At 38.3% G+C, this 23,376-nt stretch overlaps 1 protein-coding gene across 1 annotated transcript; it reads left to right on the plus strand.

Moving 5' to 3' along the window:
• Positions 1–332: 332 nt before the first annotated feature.
• LOC133659648 (uncharacterized) lies at positions 333–23,167 on the plus strand. Its single transcript, XM_062062232.1, has 8 exons — positions 333–375; positions 475–546; positions 8,938–8,973; positions 12,442–12,508; positions 15,837–16,028; positions 16,187–16,264; positions 20,234–20,389; positions 22,877–23,167. Exons 1-8 carry the CDS (start codon positions 338–340, stop codon positions 23,165–23,167), a joined length of 930 nt encoding a protein of 309 aa, XP_061918216.1. The 5' UTR covers positions 333–337.
• The last annotated feature ends 209 nt before the right edge of the window (positions 23,168–23,376 follow it).

The raw sequence follows: 23,376 nt of genomic DNA on the forward strand, positions 1-23,376 counted from the left end.
TAGATTCAAACATTTAAATTAAAGGTTGTAATGTAAAAAAAATAGGTAAAGCCAAGGGGGCGAATACTTTTGCACGGCACTGTATATCACGATATAGATGTTAGGCCATATCACCCATCCCTATTGTTGGTGGATGTGTTGTCCAATCAGTGGAAGCTGGTGAGTTTGATTTCCAAAAGCAGCTTGTTATAATAATTGGTGTTTGTGTATGAAAATGACCAAGTTGCTCTCATTGTTGCCAATGAAAATGTAAAGCAAATCAGCACAGGAGTTGTGAAAGTCTACTCAATTATGAGAGTGCTGTCTGTGCATCTGTCACAGGGTCCGCCAGGTAATAATGGACCTCAGGGCCGACAGGGACCACCGGGGCCACTTGTAAGTTTATGCCTTTTTGTCATCACTCCCACTCTACATATAAATTGGATTAATTGGCTAACCATCTTATGCTTTTCATCTCCTTGTTACCTCTTTCAGGGAACCCCGGGTGCACCTGGAGCTCCAGGACCGAATGGGTCAGCAGGACCCCACGGGAATCAAGGACTTCCTGTAAGTGATTAGTTTTTTTTACTGGAAAAAGATAAATAGAAAATATGAAATCATGACAAAACTTTCACCGTAATGAAACATGTTCTTAACTCATACGAGTATAAAGAGCAAATAACTAATGTAAAATAAAACTAAAACAAAAGACTCACTCTACGAAAATACCTGACAGGCAGGGCCGGCCCGTGGCATAGGCCGTATAGGCAAATGCTAAGGGCGCCGTCCATCAGGGGGTGCCACGCCGTGCCACAAATGTTGGAGAAAAAAAAAAAAGGAAAAAAAAGTTGGTACTATTATTTCTAAATACAAAAAATAATCCCACGTTAATTAAAATGCAAAGTAAAGCCTATTTAATAGAAATAGGCACCCCCGCACGGTGCGCCCCCTCCCTCCCCTCCCTTCAACACAAGATGTCAAAACGGACAAAACTGTCAGGTGCCCAGGGAAGAAAAAAGAGAAAAGAAGAGGAGGAGAAATGAGAAAAAGACAGAGGTAGCAGGTAGGTAACGTTAGCCTACATGAAATGATTTGTCTGTTACAGAATGTGATAGTAACTTGGCTTTTTTAGCATTAAGCTAATGTTACATGATTCGGCAATTGCTAATCAATAAATAGCTAGTTCTGTTTTAACGTCGGGTTAATATTGTGGAGGGGGCTAAATTGTTATGGAAAATAATAATGTAACGTTAGGTAATTACAGTACTCCCACCTTACATTCCTCAGGGACATTTGTATTAGATCTTTTAAGCAGGTGTTTTTTGTTTACATTGTTATTGCCTTCTGGTTAGCTAATGTTTGCCCTGCAGGTAATAGTCACTTTTCCACCCCTTTATATATTAGGTATGGTTGTCAGCCTAGTTGTTAAAGTGCACATCATTAATGTTAATTAAGCAATATCACATGAGAGGGAATGCTGTTTTTTAATTTGAGCACTGCTGTGATTCGGTTAAAGATAATCATAACATAACATTCTCATATAATATGTTGATTTGCTTTCTTTAAGTAAAAAAAAAAGGTCAAAGACAAAGCTATTCGGTTTCTTGTGAGTATATACACTTCACTGCCGATGTGGGGGGGCGCCACCTAAAATCTTGCCTAGGGCGCCAGGTTGGTTAGGGCCAGGCCTGCTGACAGGCACATAACGCAGAGGGAGGAGAGCATTTATTTTAGCATCTGATTGTTTCGATTTAATGTGGTACCTTGACATGCAAGTTTAATTTGTTCCCTGACAGAGCTCGTAACCCAAAATACTTGTGAACGAACTGTTAAACCAATAACCATATGCAGGCTCCCAAAAAACAGCACCATTTTTAACATTTAACATGCCTTTCAATAAGAAAAACATATTTCTAAAGAACAAATATTATATCAAAACAATACAATTCTAGCAACAACAACAGTAGTTTAGTAAGTGAAAGAAAAATAATATTGACTTTGGAGAGCAGACTTCTATGCGGTATCTCCTGCGACCTACTTCTCTGTCAAAGACACCATTAGCAGATTCCCCATATTTTCATGGTTAAATGTCCTTCGTTTAGAAAATTATATTAACGCTCTTGGCCGGTGATAGCTTTTACTGACTCCTCCTGCTTCAGTGTGGTGCAGATTATAGTAGTGCTATGCTCATACTGCTTCGCCAAGTCGGCTAGACACACACCTCGGTCATGTTTTTGATTATTTCTTTAATTCAATCTGCTTCTTCTTGTCAGCACTGTCCTTCACACTCACTTTTTTCGGACCCACAGTTGGAAAACAATTTTTTGTCTGTCTGGCCATTAGCCACTGGTCGTAGGTGAGATACTGAATGTCGGGCGGAAATTACAGGGCTCACTGTGGCAACTGTTCCGCCAAATAGCAATAAAATGTTATCTAAAGGTGGCTCGGAACTAAAATTTTTGCTCGCAACTTAAAGAAAAAAATTAGCTGAGAGACCGCTCTTATTTAAAAATATCCTAAGGTTGGACACACAAAGTGAGGTACCACTGTACTTGTGTATATTATTAGCCACGTGTACATGGACAACATTTATTTAATCTGATCATCATTCGGATTACAATGTCACTGTGTACGTGGACCATGAAAACAATTATCTGATTATGACGTGAATTTTCATGCATCACACCTTAAATTGAAATACTTTACTTTGACATGCGAAGAACTTAACAAACAGAAAGGTGTTATTATTTGTGCTACGGCGCCATCTTTTGGACAAGCTGCTCACTGTAGGTGCTGAAAAAGCATTAGACTTCCACTGTAAACAAACATGGCTTTGTACATTTCTGCTTGTTAGACATTATCACTGTATGTATTTATAATTTTTTTCTTTCGGTTCACTACTTTTGTTTTACTTCTCTTTTCGAAATGGAGCTGTTCTGTGCCATTTATGTTGTGATTATGTGCGGGTTGCGGCATGTCTTCCTGTTACGACATTCTGTGTATGTGTCTGTCGCTAGCAGTTAGCACTTGGAGTAGCTGTAATGTCGTGAATAAAACAGCTCGTTAAGACGACAACTGGATACCTTCTTTTATTGTTACATCGACACATGACACTCCAGACCATACTTTTGTTTTTGCTAGTCTCGTTTTAAAGCAACAAACTCAACAGTATATAACGCTACTTCTGTACATGTTGAGGGAGGAGATAGCAGCAAGACAACCCCTTCATTTTGAGACTATTAAATTTAGTCCTCCTCCATCCGACATTAGTAAGGCGAATTTCGGAAGATGTGTTTTCATGCGCTACAATCCGAATGACTATTGGCATAAACCACTCGTCTCTATCGGAATGGAATTTTGATCCGAACGTGTGTGATCGGGTCAGAATATTGCGAATGCCGTGTTTACATAAAGCATTTTTATTCCAGTTAGGGTGAGCCTTTTAATCCGATTAAATGTGTCCATGTGCATGTCCTTTTGACAGTGAATTAATCAAATTGTACTGAACTGTCAGACCCTTTCCTATATTTCGCGACAATATTCATATTTTGTATCATTGTCATCAATGGTCTATTTCTGTTGTACTATCAAAAAAATTAATACAGAAGAAAAATGAAGATGCTTTCTGAGCTGAAGTTTCATGGGGTTGATGAATCTAAACTGTACTCAAAGATTTCTTATGATATAAAAAAATAAAATAAAATGAACATGAGATACGGACGTGTAAGGAATACAAATGAGCACAGAGGATGCAAATTGTCCTCAATCTCTTTGCTTCAAACTTCAATTTATTTTCTGTTAAGTCACCCGTGAGATTTCTGTGGATTATTGCCACAGGAAAGGTTTTTTTTGTTGTTTTTTAAAAACTGGCACATATTTTTATGGAGAGAAGTTCAGAGTTCTTTTTTTCAAGCCCGATGTCTGACACAAAACACTTTTAAATGTGGTTTCCAGTCACTCAACCCCCTCAGGTTATATTAATAATAATTTGCTGGACTTGGTAGCAAGCAGTATCACATTTGCCAGTTGAAACATTTTTATATATATTTTTTAAAAGCACTTCTTTTCATTGAACGCTTTTATCAGCTTTGTTACAACACACTTCCTTTGACTAAATATTAAGAGCACTGGCGAGTCTAGCTTCAATGGCGCCCTGGGCGTGACCCCTTTCGCCACCAAAACAACATTGGCATTAAGATCGCGGCAAGCCTTTACCAAATGAGATTTTACCAGAACATACTTGACATCAAACAACATTTGCAAAAGTACTTTGAGACCTATTTCCCCAAACTTTGTGGAAATGAAGGGCCAATCTACAGCTCTGCTCAGATGTCTGTTGCATCAGAACTTAAATTCTAACTCAAACAATAACGTAGCCAATGTTGGGTGACACTTGATTACCAGGAGAGTGCAGCACTATTACCACCACTCGGACATCACAAAACAACTACCTGGATAAACACCCAAGGGATCAAACAGCTGATTGTATCGTGGACGTCAGAAACCGACAATCTGAAATACTGAGGAAAGACTATAGTAAACTATTTGGGAGTGTTGATAAAGTGCAACTATCTCCACTCAACAGTAGACCTCTCCCAAACATCGACAGGAGGATAAACACATTCAGCAGGCTGCTTCAGTGGCTGTTTGAGTCTGAGTCCAGATGACTACATTTCATTGACAACTTCAATCTCTTCTGGAAAAGAGAGGATTTGTTTCTAGGGAAAAGTTCACACCTGGACAGAGGTGGAGTGAGACGACTGATGAACAACCTCCTCCATGCTCTGAGGTATCAGAATAGGACTGGACCAAATCCTGTGCTGCCTCTGAGGGAAAAGGAGGGGAGCGGAAGAAGAACTTCTCCTTCGCTGCCACCTAGGAACCCAGTAAAGGACTCAGCCACAGCAACCACAGCAGCACCTCCAGAATCCTGAACACAGAAGTCTGAAGCAGCAACACTTCCATCATCATAATCACCTTTACCACGGTCTTCATCACAAATATGGATCCCATATGCTGGATCTACACCCTCCAGAGATGCTTCCCTGTCTATCTCCTCTCCACCATCACCCAAGAGACTTCCTGAGCACCTTAAACGCTTGATGAAATCAGGGACTAAAAAAGTATTCCCCTTACTTTTGACAGGGTGCGATCAATGATTCTGTAATCCAAAAAAGTATTGCATCTCTCTCTCTCTACTCCTATTCAATTAACCAAAACTCCCCCAGCTTGGCCCCTGCCAGCGATGCCCATAGCTGTTATTCCCAACAGCATCAATGATATTGTCTAAGATGCTAAGGGCCTCTGCGCAGATAAACATCACATCAACCAGAGGACCAATAAAAAAGTGTTCACTTCTAAAACAATAACTACTATGAAAACACAAAGATTAGTTAAAAGACATTTAGATTATCTGATCAGAGAAAATGTAATCCTCATTCTTTTGAAGAACACAAATCTATCTAATCTCAAACATGCAGTACTCAATGACAGATCTTTAGGTAACAAATACATTTTAATTAACTATTTTATTTCCCCTTACAATTTCGATTACATGTTTTTACTGAGACATAGCTCCACAAAAACACTGCAAATGTTGTGTTATGATTGAAACTACTCCACCTCACTTCAACTGTGTTTGAGACACAACAAAACCAGAAGGGTGAGCCTGTTCGTGCTATGTTCAGGGAAAATATTTGCAACTACAAGTTGTCATGTAGGGTTATTTTCATCATTTGAGTATGTGTCATTCAAAATGCACATAAAACAATCATCCATACTCTGTATCGCTATTTACAAACCACCATAAACTTATATTTCATTTATTGAAGATTTTACGGCATTACTTTCAGTTATATGCGCTGATTTTGACAGTTTGTTCATCACGGTGGACGTAAATATGCATGTGGATGTAGCCAATGACAGGCAGGCTTTGATCATTACTAAGGATGGGTTTTGCTATCTCAAACGTCAATGTTGTCTATGCTGCTTTTTTTGGATCATTTCTGTGTTTTCTTCAACTTATCTGTTGGACCCAAACCAACAGTTGGGTCTGCGGTTGTTCGGAGAAGACTCATACATGACAGCATACGGACATAAGTTTGTGGAAATGATTAGGTTTAAAAACACTCTGTATTCTAATGTTGATGATCTGCGGAATGCATATACATCAATTGTTAAATGTAAATGTTTTGGACACCATTGCTCCTGTCAGGGTTAGAATGTTTAAAAGTAGGCAAAAGGTACCATGAAGAAATGAAGACTGGGCACAGAAAAGGGAGTGCTGCAGAGCCGAACAGAAATGCAGCAAATCAAAGGTCCAAGCTCATTATGAGAGTTACAAAGAAAAGCTACATGTGTTCAACCAGACTTTGCGTAGATCAAGGGAAAATATTTATCTGAAATCGTCACAAACTGTAGTGACAACTCTTGTCTCCTGTTTGCTACAGTAAACAGATTAACAAACCCTCCACTTTCACTTCCAATAGAACTCATTCCTACATCAAAGTGCAATGAGTTTGCAATATTATTTCATGCCTAAAGTTCAAGGCATTAAAAATGCAACTATTCCCGAAAAACAAATAGGTACTCTGCAGCCAGATAGACAACTAGAGTTGGCACATTCCATTTTTCCATCCATCCATCCATCCATCCATCCATCCATCCATCCATCCATTTCTATCTAAAGAGATCCTCCACAGTCTGAGTCCATCAACATGCTGCCTTTCATATATTTATATCTAAAGAGATCCTCCACAGTCTGAGTCCATCAACATGCTGCCTTTCATATATTGGAATATGGGATTATTTAAATTTGTTTTAACTATTAAATGAACCTAAAATATGACTTATTTTATATTTGTGGAAAATATTGGACACAGTGTGTTGTCAAACTTATGAGATGCGATGCAAGTGTAAGCCACTATGGCACTATTGTTCATTTTTTAAATGTTTTTATTTTATTTTTTATAAATGGCTGTGGTGATAATGTAAATGAGGGATTTCTAATCACTGCTATGTTGGAATTATTATTCTTATTCATACCAACAGCCATCAGACTGTATAATGCATATGTTCCTTGACTGCACTTAAATGTAGAGTATATGTAGTATATGTAGAATATATTTATATTATCTATATATTTTATATATAATATATTATATATACTGTATTTATTATTATTCTTGTCTATTGTGAGTGAACTGTGGTGCTGAATTTCCCCCAGGGATCAATAAAGTACTTTCTATTGTATTCTATTGTATTATTAATATTGATACAGTTGTTGATATTCATTTTTGTTTGACTACTTTTGGATTGTGTGTCCTCTCAATTGCTCTGTCGATTGCTATTCTGAATGTTGCTGGAATTGGAATTGTATTATTATTGTATTCATGTGTATTATTTTTTGGACTGATTAATTGAAATAAACTGGACTTTTGGACTTTGCCTATGTGGCCCATAGTTACAAATAGAAGCCGATTTATAAAGTACATTATCTTTACTTGTGGTTTGTTGTATACAACAGCTTAGCTCTTTATTGTGAAAGCATGCCTGATTACAATGGTACCCCAGTTTAAGAATGTTTTGCGATAAAAACATTTTAAAGAATTGTATTAGTTTGCCTAGCAATTGTCACCGTAAAACCTTTAATATCTGCCCAAAACATCTGGTCTTACTTGCTAGCAATACCTTATAGTTAGAAATCAACATAACTTTGTTTTTCCAAGCATGGGAACAAAGACAGTGAGTGTGCTGAGAAAAAGTAGTGGAGAATATTCATTGAATTAAATCCAGAAATCATCAAAATGACGACTGAGCGTATTGCCAACTTGGTGAAGCAATTTGTTAGTCTGCACCATAATGAAATAGAATGAGTCTAATGCTAGCCAATAATTTTTGAATAATATCCAAACGGGGGACATTTATCAATGAAAATATGGAAAAGCTGCTGATGGTGTGTTTGATGGGGAAGCAGCTGGAAGGAGATGCCGTAGTAGTCCACTCTCCAAGATAAATACTGTACATTATTATTACATTACTTCAGAAAAAATACTGTTGTTGTTTGTAGTACATTTTTATTGTATTTGTTTTCTTATCTAAAAGCTATTTTTTCTTTTCAAAATGCACACTACATGTTAAAATTGTGCTGTTTTCGGAGGGTCAAGCACCTACTAAATTGATTCCAATTAATTTCAAGGGGAAACGTTGATTTTGAAGTGGTTTGAGTTAAGACCTCCGTCACAGAAAACCAGTTAAGATTGTAAGTTGAGGTCCTACTGTATAGCTAATACAGTTTCTTAGTCTATTGTGTCCCAAAACTTTTGACGGGTACTGTATATCACACGATTACACAACAGTTAAAGGGACAACTGAGCCTTAAGTAAAAATGGTAATAGGCTGTAGAGGTTGCCCTCTAGTGGGTTCTTCGGACCACCACACACTGTCAGGGTATAACACTGTTTTATTTTCATAAATATCCAAAGGCTTCTGCTTTCCAGCACAATGTCTTTTCCTCCTGCGTCCGCTCATCAGCACCTCCAACTCCAACACCGTGTCTCGTTCCGGCTGCTGCTAATAAAGGCGACAGGTGATTAGATAACAAGGCCCACCTGGGCCATCCACTCACCTGTCGCTGTCTTCGAGGCCGGTCCTTGCACACCCCGTTCTGCGGCAGGCCCGCAGGCCATGCCCCCCTCCACATGGGCATAAAAGTATATTTGTCAAACCTGAGGCCTGGTAATATTTGCTTGTGGATGACAAGGTGCTTCACACAGATGTGCATTAATAGCTTTGGCAGCTTTTCTAAGTATGTTTTGACCAGACATGTTTGTGTGCAAAGCCCTCTAAACCCCTGCTTATTATTGTTGTTATACATGCACACAACCAACATAATTCACTTCACTATGTCAACATGCATTTACATCACAAGTAAAATTGTCCTGTGCTTTTACTTCCTAGGGACCTGGTGGCATCAAAGGAGACAAAGGAGAAAGAGTAAGTCCCCACACTCAGTCAATCAATGCGGGTCCAATCAAGTTTTTTTCTGAAATGGGAGTATTACTTTGCTTCACTGTCTTGGTTCGAAGGAATCAGTGTGCCACTCTGCTCCCCCTTAAAAAGGCTGTTTATTAGCTCAAGTGTTCATTCTGTTCCTCCTGGGACTCCCTCCCCTCCATTTAGAGCAAATCAAGTCGGCGTTCATGCCTCAGATTGGTAGTAGAGCGAGGTCTGTACTTTTGATCAGGGCGCCACTATTGAGACACTGCTTACCACCCTAAATCAAACCTGCTTCCAACCAATTCCATCATTTGTATCCAACTGTGCTTCATTTATCTGAAGGGAGGAAGGCTCTTCAGAAATACAGAACATGGGTTTTTTGGTGCTTCTTTAGTACAATTTTAGTGCCTGGCGGGCATTTTCCCCGATGATGAAACTCACTTCACAGCATAGGGGTGATGTATGATCATTTAACAGGGAAACGTTATAACCTTTATTGGAAATAGTTGTATTAAATATTTAAGCTCTTGGCTTCCAATTGCATCTGTTGTGGGTTTGCAATAAAAGTGCCATACTGCGTTTCACCTAATGTGGTTGGAGGGATTTAGAATGGCCCGCAGGAGGGTGGATTGTGTTTTCATGTGGACGTATACAAATGGGGAAATGGTCAAGGTTTTAGTCTATTTGGAACGTGCATATAAGGTTACCTTGTAGTATGTTACGTACTTACAATTTCACAATTCAATCGGTTCGAAAAGGAGTTGGATGAAGCAGAGCTTAATTTCTATTAATTCTCCATTTGTTCACTTCCTGTATTCATTTTGTTTGCAACTTGCTCACAGTTAAAATATGATTAAAAAAACTGTTTTATGTAAACATTATTGGTTTAACAAAACATATTTGTTTTACATTTGTCTATATTTTTCACAATTTCTAAGTTTATGAAATATTTTTACCGGCCCAAATAAAATGATTGGTGTTTACGGTTGTCACCCACCCGGTCTCATCAATGTGTAGGCGCAGGGAGCGAGTGCACACATACAAAAACATCACCTTTAAGCCTGAAAGTGTCCATTGTTAAAAGTACAATTTTTATATAGTGAACAGGTAATTTATACGCTACATTTACTCTATTACATTTACGTAAGGAACTTTCTGGAAAGTTGTACTTGTTAGAGTAGTCTTATCTCAACATAAGTTGTACTTTTACCTGAGTATTTTTGTGAAGAAGAAATGCTAACTTTACTTGGTTCCGTTACCTTTACATATAGTTATATCAGCATTACATTTATTTATATTCTATTGATTACTGCTTGCAAAAACGTATTCATACGGCTTGTTATGGCGACTTCTTCATGCGGGCACTGTCAAATGACCCTGTATCACCAGTCCAGCATAAGCACTAGTGACTTTGACTTCATCCATCCATGCATTTCCTACCGCTTGTCCCTCTCGGGGGCACGGGGCTGGCTGGAACATATCCCAGCTGCATTCGGGCGAAAAGCGAGGTACACCCTGAGCAAGTTGCACATGACCAAACTTAAACTACTCTCTGTAGAAAGTGACATGATGTCAGTTGGGGCAGCACAACTATTCAATGTTTACTTACAAAGTAGAAAAAAAAACATATATATATATATATATATATATATATATATATATATATATATATATATATATATATATATATATATATATATATATATATATATATATATATATATATATATATATATATATATATATATATTTTTTTTTTTTTTTTTTTTTTTTTTTTTTGGTCTGAAAAATTGAACTTTGAGCAAGTTGCAAACAGCCCTTTTAATTAAAAATGACAATTAAATTGTAATTGTTTTTTACATTTTTAAATGGATGTATATCCTTAATCTTAGACCATTTTGATTTAACACAATTTTTTGACACCATTCTAAAGAACCCTGGTGACTTTTACCATAATCTTGAGCATTCGAATCAACTATATATTGAGGGATAAATGTACATCTGTATTATTTAGTTTTTATTTATTTATTATTTATTTATATATTTTGAATATTTGTACTTATTTAAAACAAACTATTCTTGTTTTCTATTTCTTATTTCTATTTATTTTTCTGCATAGAAACTACCTAAGTTATCTATCTATTGCCACACTTTCTCTATTCTATGTGTTCCTATTAGAAGATGGTAACACTTAAATACAGGAAGTAAACAAATGATCAGTTCTGTTTATGGAGAAAGGCTTGGAATAGGATTAAATAAATGATCTGCTTCTTCGTACTCCTTTTTGGACATGTTGAAATGTAAACTGTAGTCATGTGATAGACCTTAGCATAAAACCAGGACCAACATCAGATATGAGTAGGCTATATTGAGAAAGGCTGTAGATGACAGTGCACATAACGTAGATCTTTTAGTCTTAAAAATCTCAAAAATACCATTCAGATACTGCACTACAACGAGCAAATGCAACGAAATTTCGTTCTTATCTGTACTGTAAAGTTCAAATTTGAATGACAATAAAAGAAAGTCTAAGTCTAAGAGGCGTTTTTGTTGTAATTTATGTTGAATTCACTTTGACTTTAAATTTAGCCAGGGTACAAATCATTTGTCCTAACTACTGTACATGTACATAATATACAATAATAATAATGATTATGGATTAGATGTATATAGCATGGATTAGATTTATATAGCATACATTATTCATACTAGCCAACCTTGAGACCTCCGATATCGGGAGGTGGGGGGTGGGGGCGGGGGCGTGGTTGGGGTGGGGGCGTGGTTGGGGGCGTGGTTAAGAGGGGAATATATTTAAGCTAGAATTCACCAACTCAAGTATTTCATATATATATATATGTATATATATATATGTATACATATATATATACATATATATATATGTATAAAATTGACTTTCAGTGAATTCTAGCTATATATATATATTTATTGTATTGTACATATAAATAAAAGAAATACTTGAATTTCTGTGTTCTGGAGGCTATCCAGTAGATGGCAGTATTGTCCTGTTTAAGAGGGTCACAACATTGCTGTTTACGGCAGACGAACTGCTTTACGGTAGACTAAACGTGACTGCTGTTGTTGTGTGTTGTTACCGCGCTGGGAGGACGTTAATGAAACTGCCTAACAATAAACCCACATAACATTATTATTCACTGTACAGACACTATATAAAGTAGCATGTATCTTATTGGCAGTGTGCTTCAGGTATGAGTTGAACCTGTAAGTATGTGTACAGTATGTATACAGTATGTGGACAGTATGTGTGCAGTATGTATACAGTATGTATACAGTATGTAGACAGTATGTATACAGTATGTGGACAGTATGTGTGCAGTATGTGCTGCTCTCAGAAACACCATCACCAATCTGCCAGTCAGTCCTACTGGTTTGGAAGAAATATGACTATTAACAGAAATACATAAACAACAATGTGTTTTTTCCCAGGGTGACATGCAAACCCCAGCAGCCGTGCGCACTATTGCACGCCAAGTATGTGAGCAGCTCATTCAGAGTGAGTATTACTCAAAACACAATTATTACACACAATATTTATTAGTAATCCTGCCAATATAATGGGGCCCATACTGCCAGTGACTTGACGATATACAGTATGTAATGCACTTAGATCAGGGGTGTCCAAACTTTTTCCAGCGAGGGACGCAAACAGAAACTTTACATTTTTTTACTTTCAAGATCCTGAAACCTATCATGATCTCACATGACAGTTATTACTTGTTTCTTGTATTATTTCCTGTTTTTCATTCCACTTCCTGTTTGCCTCCATTTGCTACCACTACTCTGGTCTGCGCACCGGCTCCCTCGCCTATCTCTGATTAGCAATCAACACACTAAAAATGTGGGTTGAAAAATAACCCAATTTTAACCCAACTGCTGGTTCAGAAAAGGACGAACCCCTTATTTGAGTTATTTTAACTCAACATTTTGGGTACAATTTTTCAACCCAACTTTTGCGTTGAATTATTGTCAGGTTCAAACACTGATGACATCTATTAAACAAGACAAGAGGCAAAGAATCAAACATAGACAGAATTAAATTTGGACTCAATTTTGTACTCTCTGTACAGTCTTGCACCACTCTCTGCCAAAAGATTGCACACATCCTTCTTTATTTGACTTTCTCCCCCCACCTGACCTCAGCTGCTTCCAGAGGGAAGTGGGTCGTAAACAGTGTTGCCTTTGGTTACCGAACAGTTAAAAAAAAGAGGTCGTAAAATAGTTCAAAAAGAGTTCCATAAAATAGTTCAAAGAGAGTTCGTAAAATACTTCAAAAAGAGTTCGTCTGGAAATTGGGCAGATCCTGCCATCTGTCCGCTTTGAAGTCACAGTAGAGTTTTACGAGCCTTCCTCCTGGTAGGCCCCAAAGACAGCTCCCGTCTCCCTGCCAGGAACTCAATGCAATACAAAGCTTTTGTGATAATTTAGAAACAATTATTCTAACAATTATTTAACCAAAAAGTTGAGTTATGATAACTTAATGTTGGGTTATTCCCAACCAAACTATTGGGTTGGATTATTTAACGCAAAAGTTGAGTTATGCTAACTCAATGTTGGTTGATTCATAACCCAACTATAAGGTTGAATTTATTTAACACAAAAGCTGAGTTATGCTCACTACAATGTTGGGTTATTCCAAACCCAACTATTGGGTTGCGCAATTTAGCGCACATTGACCCAATAGTTGGTTAAAAATTATAAATTTTACTGCTGGTTTGTCCTACTCCTTCCCAACTACTGATCAGAATTATTTTCATCCCATTAAAATATACTCAAAAGCAAGATATGAGTGCCATTTTTTTTTTTACAAGAATTGGTCATAGTTGTCACGGCGGGGTCTCATTTTACTGCATGGATCGTTCTCCCAGGATGCAGACGGGACTCTGGAGGCAAGGTGCAGGTAAGGAAATGATTTATTGTCCATAAATCATGCGGATACAAACAAAAGAGCACCAGTGGGCCGATAGCACGGGAAGCTAACGGAATGGCGAACAAGAAAAGCTTAGCATGTAAACAGGCATTAAAAAAGGTGAAGCTTAGCTCAGGAATCAAATTAGTAGCCGTCGTAACTGTTGTGTGGAAGCAAATAAGAAAGCCAGACTGAGTGTGACGAAAAGCAGGGAATAAGTAGCTTTCTGATTAGTGCCCAGGAGCAGGTGAGTGTCCTGAACACTAATCAGAGGCAGGTGAAAACAATCTGCAGTCATGGCAACTAAAACACAAACCTAGGGGTGCTCAAAACAGGAACTGAGGGAGTCAAAAACTTAAACATGATCTGGGCAGCGGATCATGACATTAGTAGTTATATACAACATGCTCAAATATGTTCATGTACATAAAATGTGTGATTGTAAATAATGTTAATTAGATTAATCCTCAATAAAATTCCCTTCAAGAAAAAGTACCTTTTTAAAAAAAAAAAAAAAAGCATTTTACCCGAAAATACGTTACTCGTTGAAAAACAACCCAACAATGGTTCATAGTTTTGAAAACCCAGAAATTTTGTTAAAATAATACCCTTATAATCCAAAGAAATTGATTGTTCTTCATAAGAATAACTCCAAAATGTAACCCAACACTCGCAACTCATAATTTAGGTTATCAAAATAACCCAGTATTTTTTTCCACCTGTCTCCAGTTTCCAGGACTGGGTCATTTTGCTTTTGTGCCTCAACGTTGCACCTTTACTTACTTCATACACCTGTTTTCCATTTGTGGACTTCCCAGCAGCACGTCTTTGTTTTCGTGTTACCTGCGAATCCCTAATTAAGAGTGCTTCTATTTAAACACTTGCCTGCCGTCTCTGCATCCCGGGGTCCGTACACCAAAACATCCATCCATCCATCCATCTTCTTATGCTTATCCGAGGTCGGGTTGCGGGGGAAGCAGCCTAAGCAGAGAAGCCCAGACTTCCCTCTCCCCAGCCATTTCGTCCAGCTCTTCCCTGGGGATCCCGAGGCGTTCCCAGGACAGCCGGGAGACATGGTCTTCCCAACGTGTCCTGGGTCTTCCCCGTGGCCTCCTACCAGTCGGACATGCCCTAAAGGGAGGGGTTCGGGTATCATCCTGACCAGATGCCCGAACCACCTCATCTGGCTCCTCTCGATGTAGAGGAGCAGCGGCTTTACTTTGAGCTCCTCCCGGATGGCAGAGCTTCTCACCCTATATCTAAGGGAGAGCCACGCCACCCGGCGGAGGAAGCTCAATTTGGCTTCTTTGTACCCGTGATCTTGTCCTTTCGGTCATAACCCAAAGCTCATGGCCATAGGTGAGGATGGGAACGTTGATCGACCGGTAAATTGAGAGCTTTGCCTTCCGGCTCAGCTCCTTCTTCCAAACACCAAAACATAACAAAGCTAATACAATGTAGTCTAATCAAGTATTGTTATTCGTATTATAATAAATATTAGTATCATTATTACATCAGAGCTTTAGCACACCCAAAATCTTACCAAATCTTGCAAGAAATGTGTAAATATTTTTATCAAACACCATGTGGAAGAGGTCAACAGCCATTTAAGGTCAAATTTTGGGGGCAATTGGTCTGGTTCCATTTTCCTTGGGTTTTTTTTTTTGTTTCATTTTAATCAAAAAACGTGTTAATTTTGTCTATTGAAGGTGTTGCGGGTCAATAAAAAACGAGCTGCGGGCCGCACTTTGGACACCCTTGAATTAGAGCTCACTTAATGTTGTGCACTACAAGTACTGTACAAATACTCCTCTTGAGGTTCCTTCTATTACGTAATGTTCATTTGCACAAAGACAGGAGTACAATCCCTCAAAAGTCTTCTTGCATCATCATCATCTGACGTTTGTGTTCGCAGGCCACTTGTCTCGCTACAACTCCATCCTCAACCAGATCCCAGTCCAGTCAGACGTGTCCGTGCGCACAGTACCAGGACCGCCCGGTGAGCCCGGTAGAAGAGGTCCCCCAGGAACCCAGGGAGAACAAGGGTCAGCCGGCAGGCCTGGTTTCCCTGGTTCTAATGGGCAGAGTGGACGACCAGGAGACAGAGGTGAGGGAGGACCACGGCGTGAAGATGAGTGACAAGCAGGGAAAAGAGGACTGTGTTGGGACGACATGTCAAGATGGAGACAAACAACTCATGTCCTCTCAGTAATTGGTCTCACAATCAAACCGTCTTCATTCAATCGATTCCTTTGTTGTCTGCAGGTCCGCCTGGAGCGAAGGGCGAGAGGGGGAGTCCAGGTGTTGGAAATCAGGGACCAAGGGGACCCCCTGGACCGCCAGGTGAGATTTACTTTAATAAAACAAGGAGGTTATGTTTTGATCATTGTAGGTTTGTTTATTTGTTTGTGAAACATTAGAAACTGCATGCATACCTGAGCGACATTCATCTGAGAATGTTCCTATTTTTCCTCACAAATATGTTTAAAGGCCTACTGAAACCCACTACTACCGACCACGCAGTCTGATAGTTTATATATCAATGATGAAATATTAACATTGCAACACATGCCAATACGGCCGGGTTAACTTATAAGGTGCAATTTTAAATTTCCCGGGAAACTTCCGGCTGAAAACGTCTAGGTATGATGACGTATGCGCGTGACGGAATCAGTTGATACGGAAGTATTGGTACCCCATTGAATACAATACAAAAAAGCTCTGTTTTCATTTCAAAATTCCACAGTATTCTGGACATCTGTGTTGGTGAATCTTTTGCAATTTGTTTAATGAACAATGGAGACTGCAAAGAAGAAAGTTGTAGGTGGGATCGGTGTATTAGCGGCGGACTACAGCAACACAACCAGGAAGACAGAGATGGATAGCAGACGCGCTAGCCGCCGAACTCACCTTAACTTCCTCCGTCTCGCCGACCGCATCTGTGATCGGGTGAAGTCCTTCGTCGCACCGTCGATCGCTGGAACGATCTGCGGATGAGCGGATGAGGGCTGGCTGGCGTAGGTGGATAGCTAATGTTTTTAGCATAGCTCTGTGATGTCTGGTTGCTAAGTTAGCTTCAATGGCGTCGTTAGCAACAGCATTGTTAACCTTCGTCAGGCTGGAAAGCATTAACCGTGTATTTACATGTCCATGGTTTAATAGTATTGTTGATCTTCTGTCTATCCTTCCAGTCAGGGATTAATTTATTTTGTTTCTATATGCAGTTAAGCACGATGCTATCACGTTAGCTCCGTAGCTAAAGTGTTTCACCGATGTATTGTCGTGGAGATAAAAGTCACTGTGAATGTCCATTTCGCGTTCTGGACTCTCATTTTCAAGAGGATATAGTATCCGAGGTGGTTTAAAATACAAATCCGTGATCCACAATAGAAAAAGGAGAGAGTTTGGAATCCAATGAGCCAGCTTGTACCTAAGTTACGGTCAGAGCGAAAAAAGATACGTCCTGCACTGCATTCTAGTCCTTCCCTCTAACGTTCCTCATCCACAAATCTTTCATCCTCGCTCAAATTAATGGGGTAATCGTCGCTTTCTTCGTCTGAATCGCTCTAGCTGCATTTAAAACAGTAGGACAATGTGAGGAGCCTTTCAATTGACTACGTCACGCTACTTCCGGTAGGGGCAAGGCTTTTTTTTATCAGATACCAAAAGTTGCGATCTTTATCGTTGTTGTTCTCTACTAAATCCTTTCAGCAAAAATATGGCAATATCGCGAAATGATCAAGTATGACACATAGAATGGATCTACTATCCCCGTTTAAATAAAAAAAATTCATTTCAGTAGGCCTTTAAGTTTTGGGTAAAATAACAAAGTATAAGACAACTAATATAACAGTGGTGCTTGGCTTTTTCATTATAACACTTAATCATTCTGATCATTCTAGTTTTATACGTGGCAAACAATGAGAAATACATATTACTGATGAATGACATCAGTGGCCTAGTGGTTAGAGTGTCCGCCCTGAGATCGGTAGGTTGTGAGTTCAAACTCCGGCCGAGTCATACCAAAGACTATAAAAATGGGACCCATTACCTCCCTGCTTGGCACTCAGCATCAAGGGTTGGAATTGGGGGTTAAATCACCAAAAATGATTCCCGTGCGTGGCACCGCTGCTGCCCACAGCTCCCCTCACCTCCCAGGGGGTGAACAAGGGGATGGGTCAAATGCAGAGGACAAATTTCACCACACCTAGTGTGTGTTTGACAATCATTGGTACTTTAACTTTAACATAACATCACCCACTACTTTATTGAAGTTGGCCAAGTTCTTTCTTTAATGCAATTAATGTGTCTCACCTTATTTATCATAGTGCTACATTTTTTGGCCCCATGGCGGATTATTTTGCAGTAGTTAGCACTTAAATAATTGCAGACTGTCTAAAAACCTTACGCAGTGCACTTGAACGCCTCACTCATCACATCCTCATACTCCAAGGTGAGTAAAGGAGGCAGAGTTCATCGTTCTGTGTAAAACAAATAAAGCGCACACTAATAATATCAAAAAGGATGACAGGACTCAATGGCCAAAGTCTGTCTTTAGTGTTCCAAGTTTTAAAAGAACAACCACCGAGTTTGGATATTTGATTCAGTGCACTGATACAAACTGACTGAATTCTTATGTACAAGGTTTGGAGGTATACAAAAACTGGGGTAAACCGAATCATACGAAAAACAGGGTGTACAAAATCTGAGGTACCACTACCAATTTCAGATTTAGGTCATGTGGTGACACAGCCAGAGTTGTACGGTCAAACCCTCCTTTCATCCATGCCTCATCCAGGTTCACTATTTCAGTACTGTTCTATTGTTTATTCTAGTCTGGGTCACAGGAAATCCGGGACTTATCCCAGCTGACTTTGTATGAGTGCATATTTTACTGTTATTTAAACGTAAATGGGACATATGATGATTCTAATCTTCGGTTAAAGGGGAACTGCACTTTTTTAAAACTTTGCCTATCATTCACAATCCTTATATAAGACAAGAACACACATGTTTTTCTATTTTTATGCATTCTAAGTCATATGTAAATGTTAGCAGAAGTCAGCTAACAATGGACCTAATGGTATTCACTATATTCCTACTGTAAAGCGCTCTCAAAAAACATCCATCCATCCATCCATTTTCTACCGCTTGTCCCTTTTGGGGTCGCGGGGGGTGCTGGAGCCTATTTCAGCTGCACATGGGCGGAAGGCGGGGTACACCCTGGACAAGTCGCCACCTCATCCCAGGGCTCGCAAAAAACATAATTGTTTATATACATGCTGTAAGTATATATGTAATGTAGCAACAGGCACTTTCATAATAACATGTAATATTTAAGGGACAAGCGGTAGAAAATGGGTGGATGGATTTTGCGCATTTTTAAGCACACGGCAGCGTAATTTCACAGACGCATCACAACGTTGACTATTACCTTCAACAACAACAACAACCACGACCACTCATGGCAGACTCCGTAAGAGACAACAAAGACTACTTTGGGACAAATAATGATCCAGAACCTTATATTTTTGAGCCTGAATATACGGAGGATGTGCTACAAGTTTTACAAGCTGAGTGATAAACAGATAAAGCCTTAGTGAAACATTAAACAGCTTGTAGCAGAATTGCTAAGTGCTAAACAAGCAACATAATATGTGAACACAATAAAACAACCACTTACTGTACAATGTCTGCTCTCTCTCTGGGATGTTCATATATTCCCATTTAGATGAATAATTAATCATAATTCATGATTCATTATTATTGTTTTGAACAATGCCAGTTTTAAAGTAAAAAATAGCCTACTTGGCAGCTTTCTGTTATTAGTGTCAATATTGCAACATTCTCCTGTTACATTGCACCTGTTTGCTTTTTTATTCCACTTTTTATTGATTTTTTTGTGATAGTATTTTTAAAATATTCCGCGGGCTTTTAGAACATTTGCTGCAGGCCTCAAATGGCCCCCCTGGGGCGCACTTTGGACACCACTGCTGTAGCTTTTCGGTGTGCACACTTGATGATTTGACAGGATGCTTCCATAAAGGATGCCGTTTAACGACATCATAATGCTGAGTCGGTAAACATTAACGCCTTCAGAAACATTTGAGGAGATGACCAAAGGATCCAATGCGACGGTTGAGGTAAAAGGAGATGGACGACATAAACGTCAACCCTCTGGCTGAATGTCTGACACAATGTTGTTGTTCCTCCACTCCCACTGTTGCTTCTTTTGTGCACAATTGAGAGCCTTACAGCAGCAGTGTGAGCGTGATGACATCATCCTCATATTTCCTGCTCTCATCACCCCAGGTTTGCCAGGCGAGGGGCGCACAGGCAGCCAGGGCCCTCTCGGTCGCCCTGGTAACCCCGGGGCACCTGGGAGGCCGGGCAATGCTGGGACCGCCGGACCAGCTGGACCTCCAGGATACTGTGACCAGAACTCCTGTTTGGGGTATAATGTTGGAGGTAAGTCATGCTAATGCTTTTTATTGCACTATAAAATACTCGGCTAAGAAACCATCAAACATTTATTAGGTCCATGTTTAGCTCTGACATAGTAGTTGCCATGGTTCTATTATTCCGCCTATTTATTTCTGTCCAGTTTCATTCATACATTTGCCATCTTTGTTTTTGGTTAATTCTAAAAAAGAGTCATATTTATTTAGGCCTCAGTTTTATATGCTGAGCATGAGTTCTACTTGTCAAAAGCTTTTGACTTTTTTCGAGAGAATTGTAGTCAGGAGTTGAGCGTCTTCCGACCGGAGCGTATTAAAGACAACAATGTAGAATAATCTTCACTTATTGTTCGCATAAATCTCCCAGACTAATCTGGCTTTAAGACGTTGATTCATTCCAAGATGGTGTGAAGCCGTAAACAAAGTTGGACAAACAAAGAAGTGCAGGTTTGCTAAAAGTGTCTGATGGATTCATCAAAACACATTTTTTATTCTACAAAGTGATGCCGCATATTGTTTTGTAACTTTAAAAATATTATTATTCTGAAAATGTTGCATCCCTCCTTCGTAAAACACAGAACAGTTTTTTTGTTCCTTGTACTATAACATCGAGCAGATGATTTGTCTCCTCAACTTAATGAGCAGATATTAAAAACTCCAATACTGAGCCATGTTGTGGAAAAAGGATTTAATGCTAGTTAATATTAGTTCGTATTAGTTTTTGACTTTGTAAAAGGTGTCCTATGATTATGTTTGAATCTGTTGAGTAAGGCGGGATGATCACAAAAGGGCAAAAAATAAGGAGAAGAAGTGAAGAACAGCATGCAATAGACATTATTTTGTTAAGACAAGATAAGATAAGACATTTTATACATGAAAAAGTTACATTAAAAAATCTAATCAAATCAAATTACAAAATCAGACAAAGAAATTAAATTCAGGGTTAAAAAATATTTATTTTTAGTAGGACTTTACATATTTATTTTCTATATTTGTTCTGTAAAATTGAACATTGCAAATTAAGACCTACAGTATAATGTATTGCAAATGACACACAGGTGCCCGCCGAAAATAAAAGCTAGACACATTGCATAGAAATATATGTACATTATTTAGTTTTAAAAAAGGAAAAATTAAATAGAAAAAGCAATTATAAAATGGTGATAAAAAGATAATTATGATAAATAAAAAGTTAAAAGTATGTGTGTGTATAAAGGAAACACATTGCATAGCTATAAAAAAATATTGTTTAATAAACCTTAAAAAATGACATTTAATACTGTTGTAATACAATAGTGTGTTCAAATAAATAGACTAGAATAATTGGGGTATAAAGGAAACTCATTGCATAGACACAAATGTAATTTTCTTAATGAAACATATTTAAAACAAAAAATAAAATAAATATATAAGTGTGCTAAAATTATACTGACAATTGATAATTAAATAATATAATATACAGTATGTGTATAAAGAAAGCACTACATAGAAATATTTTTAAATATATATTTCAAACAAAATAAATATGGTAAAGAAATAATAATAATAATACAACTGTGATTAAAAATTATTTTAACAACTAATTGATAACAAATTAACACAAGATAAGTATAAAGTAGAGGAAATATATTGGATATTAAAAAGTATTTTGAAATAATTAGAACAATATTTCAAACAAATTTGAAGGTAAATAAAGAATAATAATACAAGTTTTATCAAATTGCATCCACAATGAATTGATAAGCAACTAGAATAATATATGCATATAGAGTACAGGAAAGACACTGTTAACTAATACAATATTTTCTAAATTATAAAAAAACAAAAAAACATCTGAACACATTTTTAAAAAGCAGAAAATAATGAATGAATCCATACACAATAGTATATGTGTATAATGGAAGCACATTGCATTATTTCAAATAATAAATATACCAATAACATTTAAAAGATAATAATAAGGGTGGGTGGGGGGTTTGGGTTTTAAGGGAAAGGATGTGAATAATTTTCTGACTTTAAAATTGTACTGTTTCGACTTGCACTTTTTTCTGTCTATTTGAAAATGCCAATAAAAAAAGTTGGATTAAACTATAGTTTTGGCCAAAAAAATAAATAAATAAAAAATTTTTAAAAAGATAATAATAATAGTGAGCTCAAATGAATCCATACACAATAATATAAGTGTATAATGGCAGCACTTGCAAAACAAAACCAGTTGTTTTTTTGTCAAAAATGTTTGCTTTTTTTTTTTAATGAGGTCATATTTTCTGTGTGGAATCTTTATTTGTACTTTCTCTTAAAGTCAAATAAAGATATTTTATTCGATATTTTCTTCCTGTCCGACATGAATGATTTCACATTTGTCATCTGAGTGCAGTTTGAGGACATTAAACCTTCTGGTGTCTTTGTGGGCGTCTTCTGGACATGACCTAACATCTCCTTTTCTCCTCTCTCCTATTCTCCTCTTGGCCTCCTCCTTGTGTCCTCCCTGCCTAAGTTCAACAGGACTACGGCAATGATTACTGAGGAGCGTGGTGTGCTGGTCCTCCTCCTCCTCCTCCCTCCTGCGTGTCCTGTCACCTCAAAGAGCAACTCCTGTAGGGACTCTTGGGAACGTTTCAGTTCTCTCTTCCCCCCCCCCCCCCCCCCACCCCCCCCTGCGCGTCTCGGAGTTCCTAAATCCCCGCCACCGTGGCTCGCTATCAAAAGAAGACGTGAGCTGCATTTCCGTATGAAGCGCTTTGCTATTCCTGGATCAGCGAAACACAAACAAACAGACAAATTCTAACGTGCACACAAAGTTTCTGCGCGCGCTAATCTCTTCAGCGCTAATCTCGCCTTTCAAAAGGAGGTGTTCTAGAAGCTCCTCTCTGCAAATGTGGCTCACTAATGGGGAGAGTTGGACGTGTGCATGTTCTCGCTGGCTTCAAACCTTCACTTCTCAGCTTCTTTGGTGGTGGAATGTTTCTTTGCAAGTCCTCAAAGCAGACCTGCTCA

This window comes from Entelurus aequoreus, linkage group LG11 (assembly GCF_033978785.1).
Source record: "Entelurus aequoreus isolate RoL-2023_Sb linkage group LG11, RoL_Eaeq_v1.1, whole genome shotgun sequence".
NCBI classification, from domain to species: domain Eukaryota; kingdom Metazoa; phylum Chordata; class Actinopteri; order Syngnathiformes; family Syngnathidae; genus Entelurus; species Entelurus aequoreus.